The 16,625-nt window shown below is 35.2% G+C and overlaps 1 protein-coding gene across 1 annotated transcript in view; it reads left to right on the top strand.

Annotated features, from left to right (window-relative positions):
- Positions 1-16,625, top strand: part of GABRG1 (gamma-aminobutyric acid type A receptor subunit gamma1) — a 65,061-nt gene that overhangs the window by 25,738 nt on the left and 22,698 nt on the right. Inside the window, exon 3 of the mRNA XM_045531645.1 lies at positions 5,160-5,227. Within this exon, the coding sequence (XP_045387601.1) occupies positions 5,160-5,227 (68 nt within the window). The remainder of the gene's footprint in view (positions 1-5,159; positions 5,228-16,625) is intronic.

Below are 16,625 nucleotides of genomic sequence, written 5' to 3'. Positions count from 1 at the left end.
GGAAATTCACAACATCATCTACAGGGCAGTGTCATTCTCCTTGAGAACTAACTCCTGCTAGACATTGTTCAGCAGAACTTTCTGTAGTGGTGAAAATGTTGTTCTGCATTGTCCATTTTTTGTAACCACTAGCCACATGTGGCTTTTCTGTATTTGCAATGTTGTTAGTGTGGCTAAGAAAATACATCTTAATTTTATTTAAATGTAATTCATTTCTTTTTAATTCAAACAGTCATGTGTATCTACTGGCTATAGTATTAGATAGCAGTCTTTTTTAAATATATATTTTAGTCTTAATAACCTATTCATCCATGTACATCTTTTTGTCCACATATAACCAAGTATCTATTTATCTGCATTTAATCTGAGAAGGATGATTGTGGAGTGGCGGTTGACATTTCCTTGTTACTTAAGGCCTTAGAAGTAGTATCTGGACCCAAACTTGACGTGTATTTGGAGTTGAGGACCTATTATGCTTTTTCATCTAGGCAACTAGGAACACCTTAATCACAAGTTATTCCAAAGTCTATGTGTGATATGGGCCTGGAGTTTTCTTTTGTGGAAAATGTTTAATTATAAATTCAACCTCTTTAACAAATATAGGCTTTCTGTTAATCAAACCAAGATTTTCTTTTATTTTTGTCTATTTTACTAACTTTTGTTTTTATTCTTATTTATTTTGAAAAAAATAATAATCTCCTTATGATTTTTTCCTGATTCATGGGTTATACCTAAGTGTAACTTAATTGCTAAATATTTTGGTATTTTTCAAGATTTTTTTGTGATTAACTTCTATTTTAATTTTGCTTTGCTCAGCGAATATACTTTTATTATTTCAACCTTACATAAGCACAATACAACCATCCGAGCCATAAAGATGATATTTATATAATACCACCGTTGAATACTCAGGCCCAATTTCCAGTTGTCTCAATGATGTATTTACAGAATGGGGATCCAGTTCAGAAATAATCATTACTGACTTTTTTTTTTTTTTTTTTGCTTCACTGGTGAATTCTACCAAATACGTCAGAAGGAAATAATATAAATCTTACATAAACTCTTTCAGAAAATACAGCAGAGTTCCCAACTCGTTTTATAAAACCAGCATAATCCTGATAACTAAATTAGACTAGGATAGTACAAGACAAGAGAATTATTGACTAATACAGCTCCTGAATGTATCAGTTGAGTGAAACAGTTGGTTCTTGAAGGAATTATTTGCAGATAGAAACAGATAACTCCTTGAAAAAACTTTTGTAAAAGCCTCATAGAATTTTGACAGCAACTTGGTAAAAATGGACCTGTATGTGGGTACGGACCAGAAGAGAATCTGGAGGCAGCTGGTGTCTAATAAGAGTGCTTACACTAGGTGGTTGCTTTCTTTCTACGAATTGTACCTATACTTCTTGTAAACAATAATATACTTGGTTGCATGAAATTTTTAAATGGAAATAAAATTCATACAACATAAAATAAAGAAAAACAAAGTCTGTGTGTGATAACTGCAATATCTGGATCAGTGGAACCTTTTTTTTTTTTTTAATGCCTATTCTGGGACAATAAGAAAAGTCTGTAGAACTTACTCTTCAGAGCTAGAGTTCTTAGTCGACCTACATTAATTATAATATAAAAAGTGACCAAAAAGCTACATAATCTATTAAAGGTATCTTATAGAAATTGAAATAAGGTGTCCAAGAAAGCATGGTTAAGGTAAATTATAAGGAAAATATTTAAAAAAAACCCATTTTAGTGTATATTTTCCGATTAATAAACCAATTCTCACCCCCAGGATTGGTTCTTCCTGCCTTCACTACCTGGAAACTGAACGTGGAAACCATATTGATCTCACTGCTTTCTTCTTTTTAAATCTGTACATGTTTCATCCTGTGTCTGCTCTCTGAGTATCCTTTATTGGCCCGGACCTCTATTCTCTCTCTATCCTGACTCCCACTGGGAGTTTATCTACTTATATTCTGGTGAGCTACTTACAGCAAAGTGCTTAGAATCACAGCACAGAGAGAAGCCCTGCAAAAATAATCCAGTGTCATTTCTACCTGCAGTCCACGTACAAAAAATGTAATTTGTTGTGGCAGTACATGGTTTTCTTACCTATTGTTACACTGTTGCAAGAAAGAGATCTTTGTTCTCCTTGTGTACTGATGAATAAAACATTGTCTGTGCCCACTCTCAAGACTTATTTAACGAGCCTGGAATGACAATTTCCTTTCGGCTTTAGTTTTCCAATTTTGAATTAAAGTATGTTTTCCTTTTTAAACATTGCTCAAATCCTGCAATTGAACAAACTCTGGACTAGGAAAATCACAGTGTTAATAAAGACTACTTACTCAATTTCCAAGAAGCCTGTATTTTAAGTAATTTTACCCACAAGCATTGTTTATGGTCACATGAACAGGGCAATGAGTCATTACTAAGGAGCAATTACAGACACTTGTTTTCCTCTAAACTATACACTTTGAAGCATATAATCACTAGCTGTAGTTTCAAAATTTATCTGAAATACTTTAGTTTACTTTCAGGTTTATTCATCCTTGTGATTTGGGGCTGCACGCTCAAAGACAAGATAAAAAACCAATAGCCCAAAGTTATAAAATGGGGTACAGAATAACTCAAAAAAAGATGCATAGTTTGCAAATATATATTTAACAATTACTGAGTATTCTCTTTATCAGTGGCCATGTTGTACATTGGATTTACTAATATGATTCTTTTTTCATTCCACCTTTGCTTTATGTTGATCATGAAATACCTCAGTGTCTCCAACGCCGTGTGACTCATGCCCTCATGCCAGAGTTAACATTTTTTATAATGTACATAAGTCCGTCTCATAATCAGCTAAGAAATGTCGATATCAGGAAAGCAGGGTAGCTCACTTCCATCTGAAACCTTCTACACTGTAAATGTGGGAAGCATGTTCTGTGAATAAAACTGTCTCCAGGAATCATTTCTTTCTCAGGGGAGACAATGTTCGTCTCTGAATATTGTGAAATCAAAGCAGGTATGCAGTGTTGGTTGATCTATCAGTTTAACTGAAAAAATAAATCTAATTATATAAGAGTGGTACATTGCTTATATCAGTTATAATTACTTATAACTGGTAATAAATATACTTACGAATAGGACTAATAAATCTATTGTCGTTAATGGCTTTCATAAAATCATTATGTAAATTTAGCCATAATTAGCTTAATTATATGATATTTATTGGCTAGACAGGAATAAATGACAAACAGTTAAAGCAATTCATCTCAGAAGGCATCAGCCTAAGTTACACTGTAAAACCTTCTGTACGTCATATGCCCTATTTTTTTTAAAATACCTAATTGCTGGCTGGCAGACTGAATTACATTTTCAAGTATTGTAGAGGTTTAGAAACATATAGTTTTGCATACTGAAACTATTTCTAACAAATCTCATTTATTTTTCTAGTTAATAAAATATGTATGTCATGTAATACAATTTTTCATTATGAAAAACAAACTATGTAAATGTATGTTTTCCAAAGTGTTGATTTTTTCTAATTGCAAGGGATAAAAATATTGTTTTGAAGTTATATCGACACTGTTTTGAAAAATACGTTAAGTTTTCCTTTGAAATTTGGTAGCTCGAGGGCTCTGCTAGACTGAAAAATTTCAATGCAGGGAAACTGAGGCTGGCTACATACTCAGACCTGGCTGTGTATTACAAGAGGAGGGTACATCTGACAGGTGGATCACACTGTCAGAATTATAAGAGTGATAAATACTATGTCAGGAAGGGAAAACAGGTAAAGTCTGGAAAGCAGACCTGAGCAAATATGACTAAAAACATTCTATAACAGCAGAGCAACTTCCCGTCTACAAGAGAAGTTTGCTGCTTTATCTCATACGCTTTATCTCTGTATAATTCTCTGTGAGAACTATGGCAGATTTTCTCCTAGGAATATGTTTCTCCTTCTTGTCTACCTCCTGCATCCTTTACACGCATTCCTCAGTAAGTATTTGCTGAGTCACTAAATTAGTCTTTTACACCTTATTTGGTACTAGTGATGGGTGGAGTAAAAAAACTGAAAATATGTTTTATAGAACACAGAAAAACATATGAGTGTACGTTATCAGTATTATGCTAAATCTCATTAAAGCCAAAAATACCTGACAAGTCTCAAAAGCCTAAATGATGATCAGATATGGCACTTCTGCAGATATTTGCTAATTGTATTATTTAGTAAACATTCCAAAGTCTTACCAGTGATATACATTTTAATACAACAAAAATATCGTTATGTGTTACTTAAAAATTAACTGGAAGAACACTAATGGTTCCATACAAAACACAATTGGTAAGGTCTATAGTGATGTCCGTGCAGTATACTCTGAGGGAATTAGGTAAAAATACGCCTCACACTGGACCCAGCTATAAACACCCTAAAAGCATATTGTTAATAAGGGAGGCAGGAAGGAGATATGAACAGATACGTATTAAGCTCCTCATATGAGTCAGACCTGGATGTAGTTTCTTAACATACATTATGTCCTTTAATCCTCATAATTATACTTCAAATCCCAGGATGTGCTGAAACTGGCTTATATTGGCTTATGATAGCCTCTTATTAAGTAACATATAATATATACTGATATATATAAGCCTCTGCATTCAATGGTTTCACACTGATATATTTAAATCAGCCATTGTGGGAGTATTTACAACGTAGACATCAAGAAAAGCAACAAATCAAGGGTTTACCCGCTGTCTCTGAGAGCAAGGTCATTAAACGTTTACCAGTGTACTACTGGCAGTAAGTAGAAGTACATACTACCTAAAATCCACTCCAATCCTAAAATCTGTGACTAGTTCAGAAAAAATTATCTAGCAAATTTTTTTTTACTGAATTAACTTCCTTAATTTTAGTGGATGATTTAGATATTTAAAGTATTTTTAGGCCGTACACTGGAATTTTTTCATTAAAAGCATTACCTTTTAGTTATAGGATTGATTTAAACACTGAAAGGAGTTTGTATTTTTGTAATGGGCCAAGTTTCTGCACTTCATAATGAACAATGTTTTAGGATGGAAATGGTAAAATATCATTAGTTATTAAGATTTATTTACAACAACCTCTGATTATGTGTTTGACCATTCTTTGTGTTGGTATTTCGCAGTGAGGCCCACCGTAATTGAAACTGATGTTTATGTAAACAGCATTGGACCGGTGGATCCCATAAATATGGTGAGTAAGGAATATTAAAAATAGTCATATGGCATAGAGATCTCGAGTATATACCACCATAATAAAATAAGCATGTGAATATTTTTTGATCGCTAATTCTGAACAAATTCAGATCAACCTGTGCTATGACTAAGTGCCAGGTGTTGAGAACTAGAGTTACAATATCCCTGTATCTAAGAATTTTTAGCCTGCTGTTCCAATGCACTGTGTCTGGTAGGACCACATGAGGGGATAGAAATTATCATCTGATCCATCAAGAATGGGTCCCTGAAGAAATCCGGAAGGAAAAAATCAGAAAGCCTGAGGGGAAAGTAGTCAGAAGAAAAGGGACTTACTGGCAGAGAAAGTAGCGTGCACAGTCAGAGAAGAATTAAACAGCCTGATAAGATCAGGAAACCTCCCAGCAATTAGATGTCCCTGAAATAGGCAGTGCCAGGTGAGGAATTGAGGCCAAAGCCACAACTCAGGGCCTTACCGAGGACAGCTTTGTATGCCACCATAATAGGAAGCTTAGGAATAGTATTATGCATTGCATGAATTGTATCCTTTCAGATACCAGAAATGACTAAAGACTTTTTATCAGGGGAGTGTCATAGGCAGATTTATATTTTCAATATGTCACACTTTACAATATAGAACAATATATAGTATAGAAGACTGTATAGAAGACAGATGTAAGAGTCCAAGTTCAGGGTTAGAGAGACCAATTAAGAGGCTGTTGCATTAGTCTGGGCAGGTGAATTTTTCAGAATTTGCTGATTCTTCAATTGTGTGTAGGCTGACTCCAATGAAAAGGGATGAAGAGACTTTGAAGGCGGTAAGAATCGTTATTTAGGGCAGGTAAAGCAGTGCAGGCATATGCACCCCCAATGCTAATGGAGCGTTCAGGAGGAGCTGTCCAGCAGCACTTTGTCTGATACGCCTGATGTTCAGGGAAGATGTTAGGACTGGATGTAGACGTAGATCAGGAAGGGAAGGGAGACCGCAGCATAGAATATAGCTTAAGGTACCAAGAATGTGTGAGATGATCCAAAGGAAAATTCAGATTAAGAAGATCACAGCTCTGAGGACCAGATGACATAAGGAAACCAATGTGTATAAAATAGAGGTGGAAGAAAGAAGTGCAGGAAAGGGGCATTCTCGGCAAAGTCTGAGGGGTAGAAGAACCAGGGGAAGATGATATCACACAATCTGAGAGAGCAATAAGATGAAGAAGGAAGAATAATAACCAATTACAATTGTATATGAGGATCCAAGAAAGAAAGGGATTAAATTGGGACCACTGGCTTTGGCAGTTGGGTGGTTGCAGGGACAGCCACGGCACCATGTACTGGTTTCGGGGTGCTAGGGAGTGGATGGGAATGCAGATTTAATGTTATGAACTACTTTTTGAGAAACTTGACTCAAAGAGGATGAGATAAGAGCACGGGGGAAGTGAAGGTAGAGGAAGAAAATAACGGAAATAAGGGAGGGCGAGAGAATGTAAGAAAATGTCAGGAGAGGGTCATTTAAGATGAAAAAAGATAAAGTGTGGTTACTCATACTTTATCCGTTATACCTAGAATACAGAGTGTTTTATTATTATTTGAAGGACTTAATTAACAACACTCTTGCACTGATGGCCGGGCTTACCATAACAAAGCACCACAGACTGGAGGGCTTAAACAACAAAAATTTATATTTTATAATTCTAGAGGCTGGAAGCCCAAGGTCAAGGTGCTGACTGGTTCGGCTTTTCTCGGCTCTCTCTCGTGGACTCACAGATGGCCACTTTCTCACTGTGTCCCCACCTGGTTTTGCCCCTGTGGCCCTCAGTGTCTCTTTGTGCACCCCAATTTTCTCTTCTTATGACAAGTCCTATTGCATTAAAGCCCACCCGAAAAGCTTCATTTATAATCACCTCTGTAGAAGGCCTGTCTTCAAATACAGACTCATTCTGAGGTGCCAGGGTCAGGGCTTCAACATATGAATTTCGGGGTAATGCAACTCAGCCCATGAGACATCCGAAGATAATTCTCAAACACTTTCCTGAAATTCTTCCTCACTTCATTTATTCAATATTTTAGCAGTCAAAGCCTTACCATTTTGTGTCTAGAAAACCTTCCCTATTGGCCTAACAATTGCCTGGACCTACGTATTCCTCGGGGATCACAGCCACACTCGCCACACCGAGTTCTCCTCCTGTTCAGTCTGACATTCGTATGATTGTCACTAACTGTCACAGCGTCTGCACTGCTCACTGAGCCACGGAATTTCAGCCACACCACACCTGACATGTTTGTCCCCTTAATGCAACAAATGCGAATCAGCTGTGGATAAACCAAATTTGAGAGGATGGGGGGTGTCCTAGCGGGGTCATTTAGGTGTTAGTCTTACATTAGAGGCTCAGATTCAGGGTAGAGTCAAAGCTGGAGGCAAATCTTTGCCAGGAATTAGCTAAAACTCCATGAGGAAAGAAAAACAGCCTTGAAGTGAGAGACAAGAAAAAAGAATGACTATCAGACCATAGGGAACACATATATTTAAGGACTTGAAAGATCAAGGTTGGCAAGAAACTAATGACAAATCAGTGCCACAGAAACCAAGGAAAGAGAAAGTTAAGACCAGTTTATTTTAGTATTAGCTCTGCCCAAAACTAGTTCCTGCACAACCAGTTGATTTTTGTGAAGAGAAAACATTTTACATGCATGTATATATGTACAATAAGGTTAAAGTTTTAAAATTATGCAAATAAAAGATTTCATAGTGTAATACATTGCAAAAACATTCAGTTTTCTCTCTAGGAGAATATTATCATGTTTAGTTTCTAAGTTACCAATGCCTCGAGAAAATAAGCCTGTTTTTCAGCATATGGAAAAATCTGCATTTTCCTAAATTGTATATTTTTTGTTTGGAGATTGTTTTCAATTTGCATGAATTCATTAAGTTTAAAATGTGTTCATTAAAATAAAGAGAAAAAAGGATTCAAGGCTGTATTATTCCAGAAGCACTTTGACAAGAATGGCTACCAAGAGGCTTCTATGATTATCTTCCTGTATAAAAGATTCATGGTATTAAAGATTAGTTTTCCCAGTGGGGCAAATTACACACTCGTAGCCTTGGACAGTAATAGCTTAAAAAATACTAAATACGTTAAATTGCTATTGAAACTAGTGATACTAAAACATGTGAAAAAACAAAAACAAAATCTCTACGGAACACTTGATAGTGTTTATTAAAGAGAAGTATTGTCACGCTAGGAATTACTAAGCAACAGGTTACATAGAGGACTATTTTAACTAAACAATGCAGAAAAATTAGAATTCACTCTTCATAAAATGAAGAAAATTGCTTTGAATGTGAGTGTAATCAAGCAAGCAAATGTGTAATTAAGCAAGGAAGAGGATAGTTACCCCCTTAAGTACTCATATAATTTAAGGTATTCGTAAGGAACAAAACTAATGTGTTGGTTAAACTTTTTAATGTTTTTAAGTTGGGCAAAGTTTGTTTTGCTGCAAAATATTTGTTTCTTTTTAAGCTTAGCTACATAAAATAACATCTCTATAGATTACTGATAATAGCTAATAGTATCATTTTAGAATATGATGTTCTTCTTTCCTTTTTTTCCTTACAGAGTTAAATTAATAGTTTCAATCTTGAATTCCCTATGAAAAGTAGGGTATTCAATAATTGCATGTTAAATGAATGAATGAATGAATGAATGAATCAACATGTATTTCTTTCCTATAGTTTTTGAGAATTTACAATCAAAATGAATAACAGAAGCTCTAATGAAGATTGTGAAAAAATAGAGTAACTTGGAGAGGCTGCTCAATTTTATGCATGCTCTGATTAAAATGACCTTAAATATATGCGGAACAAAAATATGTAATCAGAACTGAAGGCCAGAAAATGTTAATAGAGGTTATTGGACTTAAAGTGATTTTAACCTCAACTTTTCAGATTTGCGTGAGATTATGTGCTTTTTGCTTTTTTGAGTAAGTATCTCACGATAGCAGCTACCCTCTGACTAGCAAGTACAATGATCAAGGGTTACAGCAATTCTCTAAATCCAAGTCAAGACTAGTGAGAGCTCTAGGATATTCAAGATGGTATTACAGGTAGTTAACAGGGGGCTACTGCACAAGATTAGTAAGTATAAAAGTAGTTGCCACTGAAATTCCAGGTGTAATTTGGGCATGGGTTTACTTGTAGGGACTTGTACCCCCTTATATAATCTGCAATTAAGAGATTAAAAATATGGAAACTTCGAAAGTAAAAGGCAAGAAACAACTTACAAAAACAGCTTAAGAATGAGATCCCAGTTCCCATCTGCAGAACTTAATTTATAACATTCTAACTGCAAGAGTGACGTGTCACACAGTTCTAGAATATTCTGAAGCTGGATAGATCTTCCTGCTTGCAATTATGATTTGGTCTTGGTAGTGGAGAAAGGGCTGAGGAGCAAGGGCAGCAACTATGAGGAGGACAATTTAAAAAGCATCCAGGAAACCAGCTGGGCCGTATTTCAAGACACCTGCTGGGGAGGACGACAGGGGCCAGCAGTGCACAAACAGAATTAAGTACATTTAGCAAACGACCATGTGCTTTCTTTCTGGCCTGTATAGAAATACTTACCAAAAAGACTCTTTTCAGAAGCCCTTTTAACAGAGAAAGAAAATCTGATTGCCCCCAATAAAATTTAAAAGAAAAATCTTTTTAAATAAAGAATAGTATATGCGGAGCTACAAAAGTTACAAACATTATTATTGAATGGAAATAGGAGATTTTTCTCAGTCATAACTTCTTTTCCACTCATTTGAGTGAAATGTCCAGTTTTCAAACCTTCATGTGGGAGGTGGGGACAGGATGTGGTTAAATAGGTTATTTGGAAATGATGAGACTGACGTCCAAGTCTTTTTTTACTTTATCTTAGACTCGTTTAGATAGTAAACTATGCAGACAAGTGACTTGTATTTGGGCATTGAAAAATTATTGGGAACACTGGGCTCACAGAGAAACGTCCCCTCGTGTATTTCTTCCACTGCCAGGAACACATTTCTCCAGCACATTCCATGCAACTGGTTCTCACATGTTATGTAGGTTGATCTCTCTCTTACTTTCTCCTTCCCTCCCTGCCTTGCTCTCTGTTACTGCTGCTTCTAGATTTAAGCAGATAAACCTTAGGCATAGCTTATACATATCAAAGAAACCCTGTTTATTACTTGTACTTCATTAACTGGAAACAGTCATTTCTTGCCAAGTATATTAACTTGAGGAATTATAAAACAGCAACATCTTGGCAATAAAGTATTTTTTTTCCTACACAGATAACTGACCTGCATGTGCTAATGCAGGAGAAGAGAAAGGTTTTAGTCCTTGTGGATACGATTATTTGTAGCACTTGAAGAAATGCATTTATATTTTTTAAAAACTTAAGTTTATTTTCTTGGTGTGTACAATATTTTAAAGATTGTCACCACGGTTTTCATTTCTTTATTTCTGCATATTATATTAATTTTTTGTCACTATATAAAATTTACTTCTTTTCCCAGATCGTATTTAAAACAATATAAAATTTAATTATTTTTTGATTCAACACTAGTAGAAATGAAATTTAAAAATAGAGATGAATGAGAGTTATTTTCGTCTCTATGCTTCTTTGATCCAGTGTGCTCATTTGCCACTTAAATATGAAGTTAAATTTCTTATTATGAAATTAAATTAACCTTTGAAACTCCAAAAGTTACCAAAATAATTTTATTTCTTGATTTAAACAGACACGCTTTTATTTTTATTTCATGCATTTTTTTGTTCGTGTTCTATTTATATACCACCTATATAGTGGCAGTTGGTGCATTGTTAGAAATGATAAATTAGAAAAGATACAGCCCCTTCCTTCAGAGAAGCATAAAACCTACCTGGGAAGAAGGCTAAAACAATGCAAATTAAGACCATTAAAAAGGGGAATGAGCCAGGAATAATGCAGTGCATGAATCTATACATATTTTATATTGTAAATGGTGATCCTAATGCTAGTTTATCTAAATTATTTTTTCATAAAAATAGTGGTTTTCTTATTATAAAAGAAATACACATTCAATATGGGAAAATTAGACATTCAATTTAGGTAAAAGAAAAAAATTAAAATCTCTTAACATATCCAGTGATCGTCATTGTTATTACTATAATTTTATGTACATAGTTTTACCAAATGCTATAATACTATACATACTCTTTAATAACATTGTCTTTCTACTTGTTATGAATGCCATTTTACTTAATTACCTTAAAAAAAAATCTTTAAATGTTGCATACTCTTAAGGGGCATCTTTGTACCATAACACACTCCGTAATGCATTATTTAACATTCAGAATGTTTCCAGTTTGCTGTGATTAAAAGTAATGTGATCATTAAATCCTTTTAGCCACCCATAATTATTTCTTTAGGATATGGGTGTACACACACCTGAAACTTCTGATAGATCTCGGTCAAATTTTTGAGGTGTCTATTTTGAATTCTTTTCTAATAAGATGCTTCAAGGAGGAGAGTCTTGTATTAGTTACAATTTTGAGTCTTTTATGGATTAGTAGATATAAAATGATGTAGAAAGGACGCGTACTACTTGGTAATTCTGGCCTCAGGCTAGGATTGAAGAAGGTTCTGACGGAATGATGGCCTCGTTTGTTTCAGCCCATGACTTTCATACGTGAAGTTAAAACTTGGTTTTAGCCATCCCTTCCTCTAGCTGCCCCAAGCCACTATTTTATGTTTGTCAAATGCTATAGTTGATTCAAACATACCCTATGAATCCTCATTTTTTACCCCTTTGTTTAAAATTGAATTACTCGGGTTATATGGTAATTACTAAGGGGTTTCAATGCTGAATTCAAATTATTAGGCAACCTCTTTGATTGTTTTATTTCTTAATATAAAATTTATTTAGGAGAGGAGAGTGAAAAGAAGATGGTAGTCTACATAATTCAATTTGAAGAATGCTGGAAAAATTCTCATCTAGAGATATTAATTTCAAAATATATTTAAATGTCCTAAAATTCTGAAAATAGATGTCAATTACTTTGTATAACAAGAACCAACCTTCCTTCCTTCCTTCCTCCCTCTTTCCCTCTTTCTTACCTCTTTTATTTTATTTATTTTTTTCTCAGAGGCCTAGCAGATACAAAAGCTTTGAAGAAGGAATGGAATCTAAAGCCAAAGTCCTTCAAACCTTCATGATCCCAAATTATACATTAAAAAAGGGCATTTTTTGTTCTGTAAAAGAAAAACCCAAATTCTCAGGCATAGCACCAGGGGACTATGATTTAGTCATCTGGAATAGGGTCCTGGAATTAGAATGTTGAAGATGCTCATCAGAGAATTCTAATCAACCAGGTTTGGGAGCTACTAGTTTAAGCCACTTTCACCTGTAAGTCAGTAGGAATTTGGTAAGATTAAATGAAATTAACAAAGATACCTATAGATCAAAAGTATTTTTATGAGGCAGAGTCATTGGGAGACATCATGTTCCCCCTTAGCCTTTTTCCCTGTTTATGGTCAGAACATTTTAAAAAATTAATTTCTGGTATTTTATAATGTTCTCATGATCACTGGGAACTGTGAAAGTTGTATTGGTGATCTTTCCTGGGGCCCACATTTTGCCAGTGAGAGCATGTGGGTGACTTGGTCAGCACCGTACTCTAGTACAGGGGTGGGGAGCCTGCAGCCTCAAGGCCACATGTGGCCCTTCCAGGTCCCCAGGTGCAGCCGTTTGACCGAATCCAAACTTCACAGAATGAATCCCTTTATTACAAGAGTTCCTAGAGTCTAGTAAGTCACAGCAGCAAACTATGACATGATTTCCTCATCCCACCTGACCAGTGCTCTTAGCACTACGCATTACTTCTCACTACAATGCACACTTTCGATATATTCAGTATTCCTTTCATTGATTATCTGAAAAGTATTTAAAATCATGTATATAATTAAGAGACAATGCCTTATCCCTTATTCGATGTGTTATTTTTATATCTGTGAGTGCAAAGGCTTTAAGTAATGAACTAAAGTTTTGTGTCTTAGATTGGCAATGAATTTGAACTAACATCAGTGACTCTGCAGTTTAATTAAAATGTGAAGGAGAGAAAACTTGTTTAAATGTCTTGGCTTTTGATGTTTTGCTATAATTAAAATTCTGAAAAATTACTGTAATGGAAATGGTGCACACTGTGTGATAAGCCTTGGATTTTCTGGTAGGAGTGCCCAGCTTTCTGATTTTCCAGTAGGATCCAAACTACTGAGGTTAACACAGGAGGCAAGTGCTTCCTACTGCAGTGCAAATGATGCCCTCCTAGCAGAAAATTCTTCACTAAGAACGTGGACAGTGGTAAGAATACTATAAACTGCTAATAATACAAGTAAGTTAAAACATGAGCCATTCTATGCTTTGTATGGAACTAGAGAAGACCTCTTATAGCCAAAGCAATCTTAAGTAAAAAGAACAAACTGGGAGGTATCAGTCTACCAGACTTCAAGTTGTACTACAAGGCTATAGTAACTAAAACAGTATGGTACTGGCACAAGAACAGAGACATAGACTTTTGGAACAGGACTGAGAATCCGGAGATGAAACCATTCGAGTATGGTAAGCTAATCTTTGACAAAGAAGACAAAAATACACACTGGGGAAAAGAATCTCTTTTCAATAAATGGTGCTGGGAAAACTGGATAGCTACATGCAGAAGATTGAAATTGGATCCCCACCTCTCACAAAAATCAATTCAAGATGGATAACAGACTTAAACCTAAGGCATGAAACCTTAAGAATTCTAGAAGATGTTGGGAAGACCCTTTCAGACATTGGGCTGGGAGAAGAATTTTTGAAGAAGGCCCCCAAAGCAATCACCGCAGCAACAGAAATAAATAAATGAGATCTAATCAAATTAAAAAGCTTTTGCACAGCCAAGGAAACTATCATTAGAGTGAATAGACAGCCTACAGAATGGGAGAAAATATTTGCTCTCTATACATCTGATAAAGGGGTGATAACAAGAATCTATCTAGAACTTAAAAAAATCAACAAGAAAAAAATCAAACAACCCCATCAATAAATGGGCAAAGGAAATGAACAGAAACTTTTCAAAAGACAACAGAATAATGGCCAGCAAACCTATAAAAAAAATGGTCAACATCTCTAATCATTAGAGAAATGCAAATCAAAACCACAATGAGGTATCACCTAACCCCAGTGAGATTGGCCTCTATCACAAAATCCCAAAACAACACATGCTGGCGAGGATGTAGAGAGACAAGAACACTCTTACACTGCTGATGGGACCGCAAATTGGTGCAACCTCTGTGGAAAAGAATTTGGAGATACCTCAAAGAGCTAAAAATAGAAATGCCATTTGATCCAGCAATATCACTATTAGGCATCTACCCAAAAGAGCAAAAGACATTCTATAATAAAGACATCTGCACCTGAATGTTTATGGCAGCTCAATTCACTATTATAAGGATGTGGAAACAACCCAAGTGCCCGTCGATTCATGAATGGATTATTAAAATCTGGTGTATGTATACAATGGAATACTACTCAATTATAAGAAACAACAGTGATCTAGCACCTCTTATATTTTCCTGGATTGAGCTTAAGCCCATTATCCGCAGTGAGGTATCAGAAGATTGGAGGAATAGCTTCCACATGTACTTGCCGTCAAATTGGCACTAACTGATCAACACTATGGTGCTCACATGGTAGTAATATTCTCCAGGGATTAGGGGGTTGGGAGGGCAAACTCACAATTAATGGACACGGTGAGCATTATACAGGGGAAAGTCACACCTTCTAATCCTCAACTTGGGTGAGGCAAAAACATAAAATGTAACCAAAATGTTTGTACCCTCATAATACCCTGAAATAAAAATAAATAAATAAATAAATAAAACCATGAGCCATGTGGACACTTCCTAAATATATCATTTCTAAATATAGTGTTCCATCTTGCTTAGATAGACAACCTAATTCAAACAGCAAGAAGTATGTTTTTAATACAGTGCAATCACAGATGCAGAAACACTTTTGCCATTCATATCCCAGAGCAATTTACCTATCTAGCATTGAACCCATCTGTGACAAATGTCACACATGTGGATGGAAAACATGTTTCCCAGTAGGAAATGTATGACTAAGCATGATGCAGTGCATGGATTCAGAGCTCTGGCTTTGTTCCAGAGTCCATTATTGGAAATTTTTAATTTTAGATAATAGTTGCCCAAAACTCTTCCAGATGTGGAATATCCTGTGTATCTGAGGAATGCCATTCCCTGACATATAGAAAATACACTACTTTTTTCCATTATTTATGGCTTGCATTCTTTTATGTTCCCATTCTGTGCTACATTTTACTGCCTCTTTCTCCCTCCTCAACATTTATTAATTCCAGAACATACCTGAACGTTTGTAAATCCTTCAAGTTTCAGGTTAAATACAACTTCTGTTATGAAGTTGTTCTTAATTTTCCCTAGCTGAAGACAATCTCTTCTGTTTTTATTTCACTTTATCTATACCTATCCTAAGTATTATTAATTTCCAATTTTTTACTGTGTATTTCCTACCAAGAAGTCCCCATTTTTCATCTTCATAAACCCAGTGAAATATAAAATTAACTAGAACACTGAAAAAATATTTGCTAAAAAATTGATGAATGCATACAGTATTGGCAATCTACATTCACTGACATAAAAATAGAGCACAAAGACTTAGTGGCTGAATCTAGGATTCATGTCTATTTTTTGAATCTCAATGTATTTCTGGATGACTTCAATGATTTAAGCAGTTGGCATAACCTCTTTATTCTCTATTTCTTTTTTCATTTGCAAAATAGAATAACACCAAGTTTTTACTTACCCTACACAGTGATAGCATCAATAAGTTGATGCTTTTACAATAATTAAGAAAAGTAGAACAAATACCTATGAACGTTTACCACTAAAGCTATTTGTGCTGTGGATTAGTTACACTTAGATTTTTTCTCTGTATGTCTATAGCTCTAGTATGTGATTTATTGCTAATAATGATTAGGTCCACCATTCTATGTTGGCCACGTGATTAGACAGTTTGGGGAGAGTTCAATGCCAAGGTGGGAAGGGCAGATCAAAATCAACCATATTTCATCATGAAATTATCCACCTAACCTAATTGCTCAGGCAGGTCTTGAATTTTGTGTGAAGTTTTTCCCATTGCTAGAAACATGGTACTATGGAATTAACTAGTACTTTAAAATGTGAGATGCACTACACAGTTGCAAAGTTGACAATATAGTGATAAAACCGCACTACACGCTTTCATCAGTTATAATCTGATTTGATTAAGTTAGAAATCAGAATGACTCACTTCGTTACATTTATTTATCAATGCTGATT

The sequence above is a fragment of the Lemur catta genome, chromosome 19 (assembly GCF_020740605.2).
Source record: "Lemur catta isolate mLemCat1 chromosome 19, mLemCat1.pri, whole genome shotgun sequence".
NCBI lineage: Eukaryota > Metazoa > Chordata > Mammalia > Primates > Lemuridae > Lemur > Lemur catta.
The sequence above is the reverse complement of the archived record's forward strand: the minus strand, read 5'-3'. Positions and strand labels throughout refer to the sequence as shown.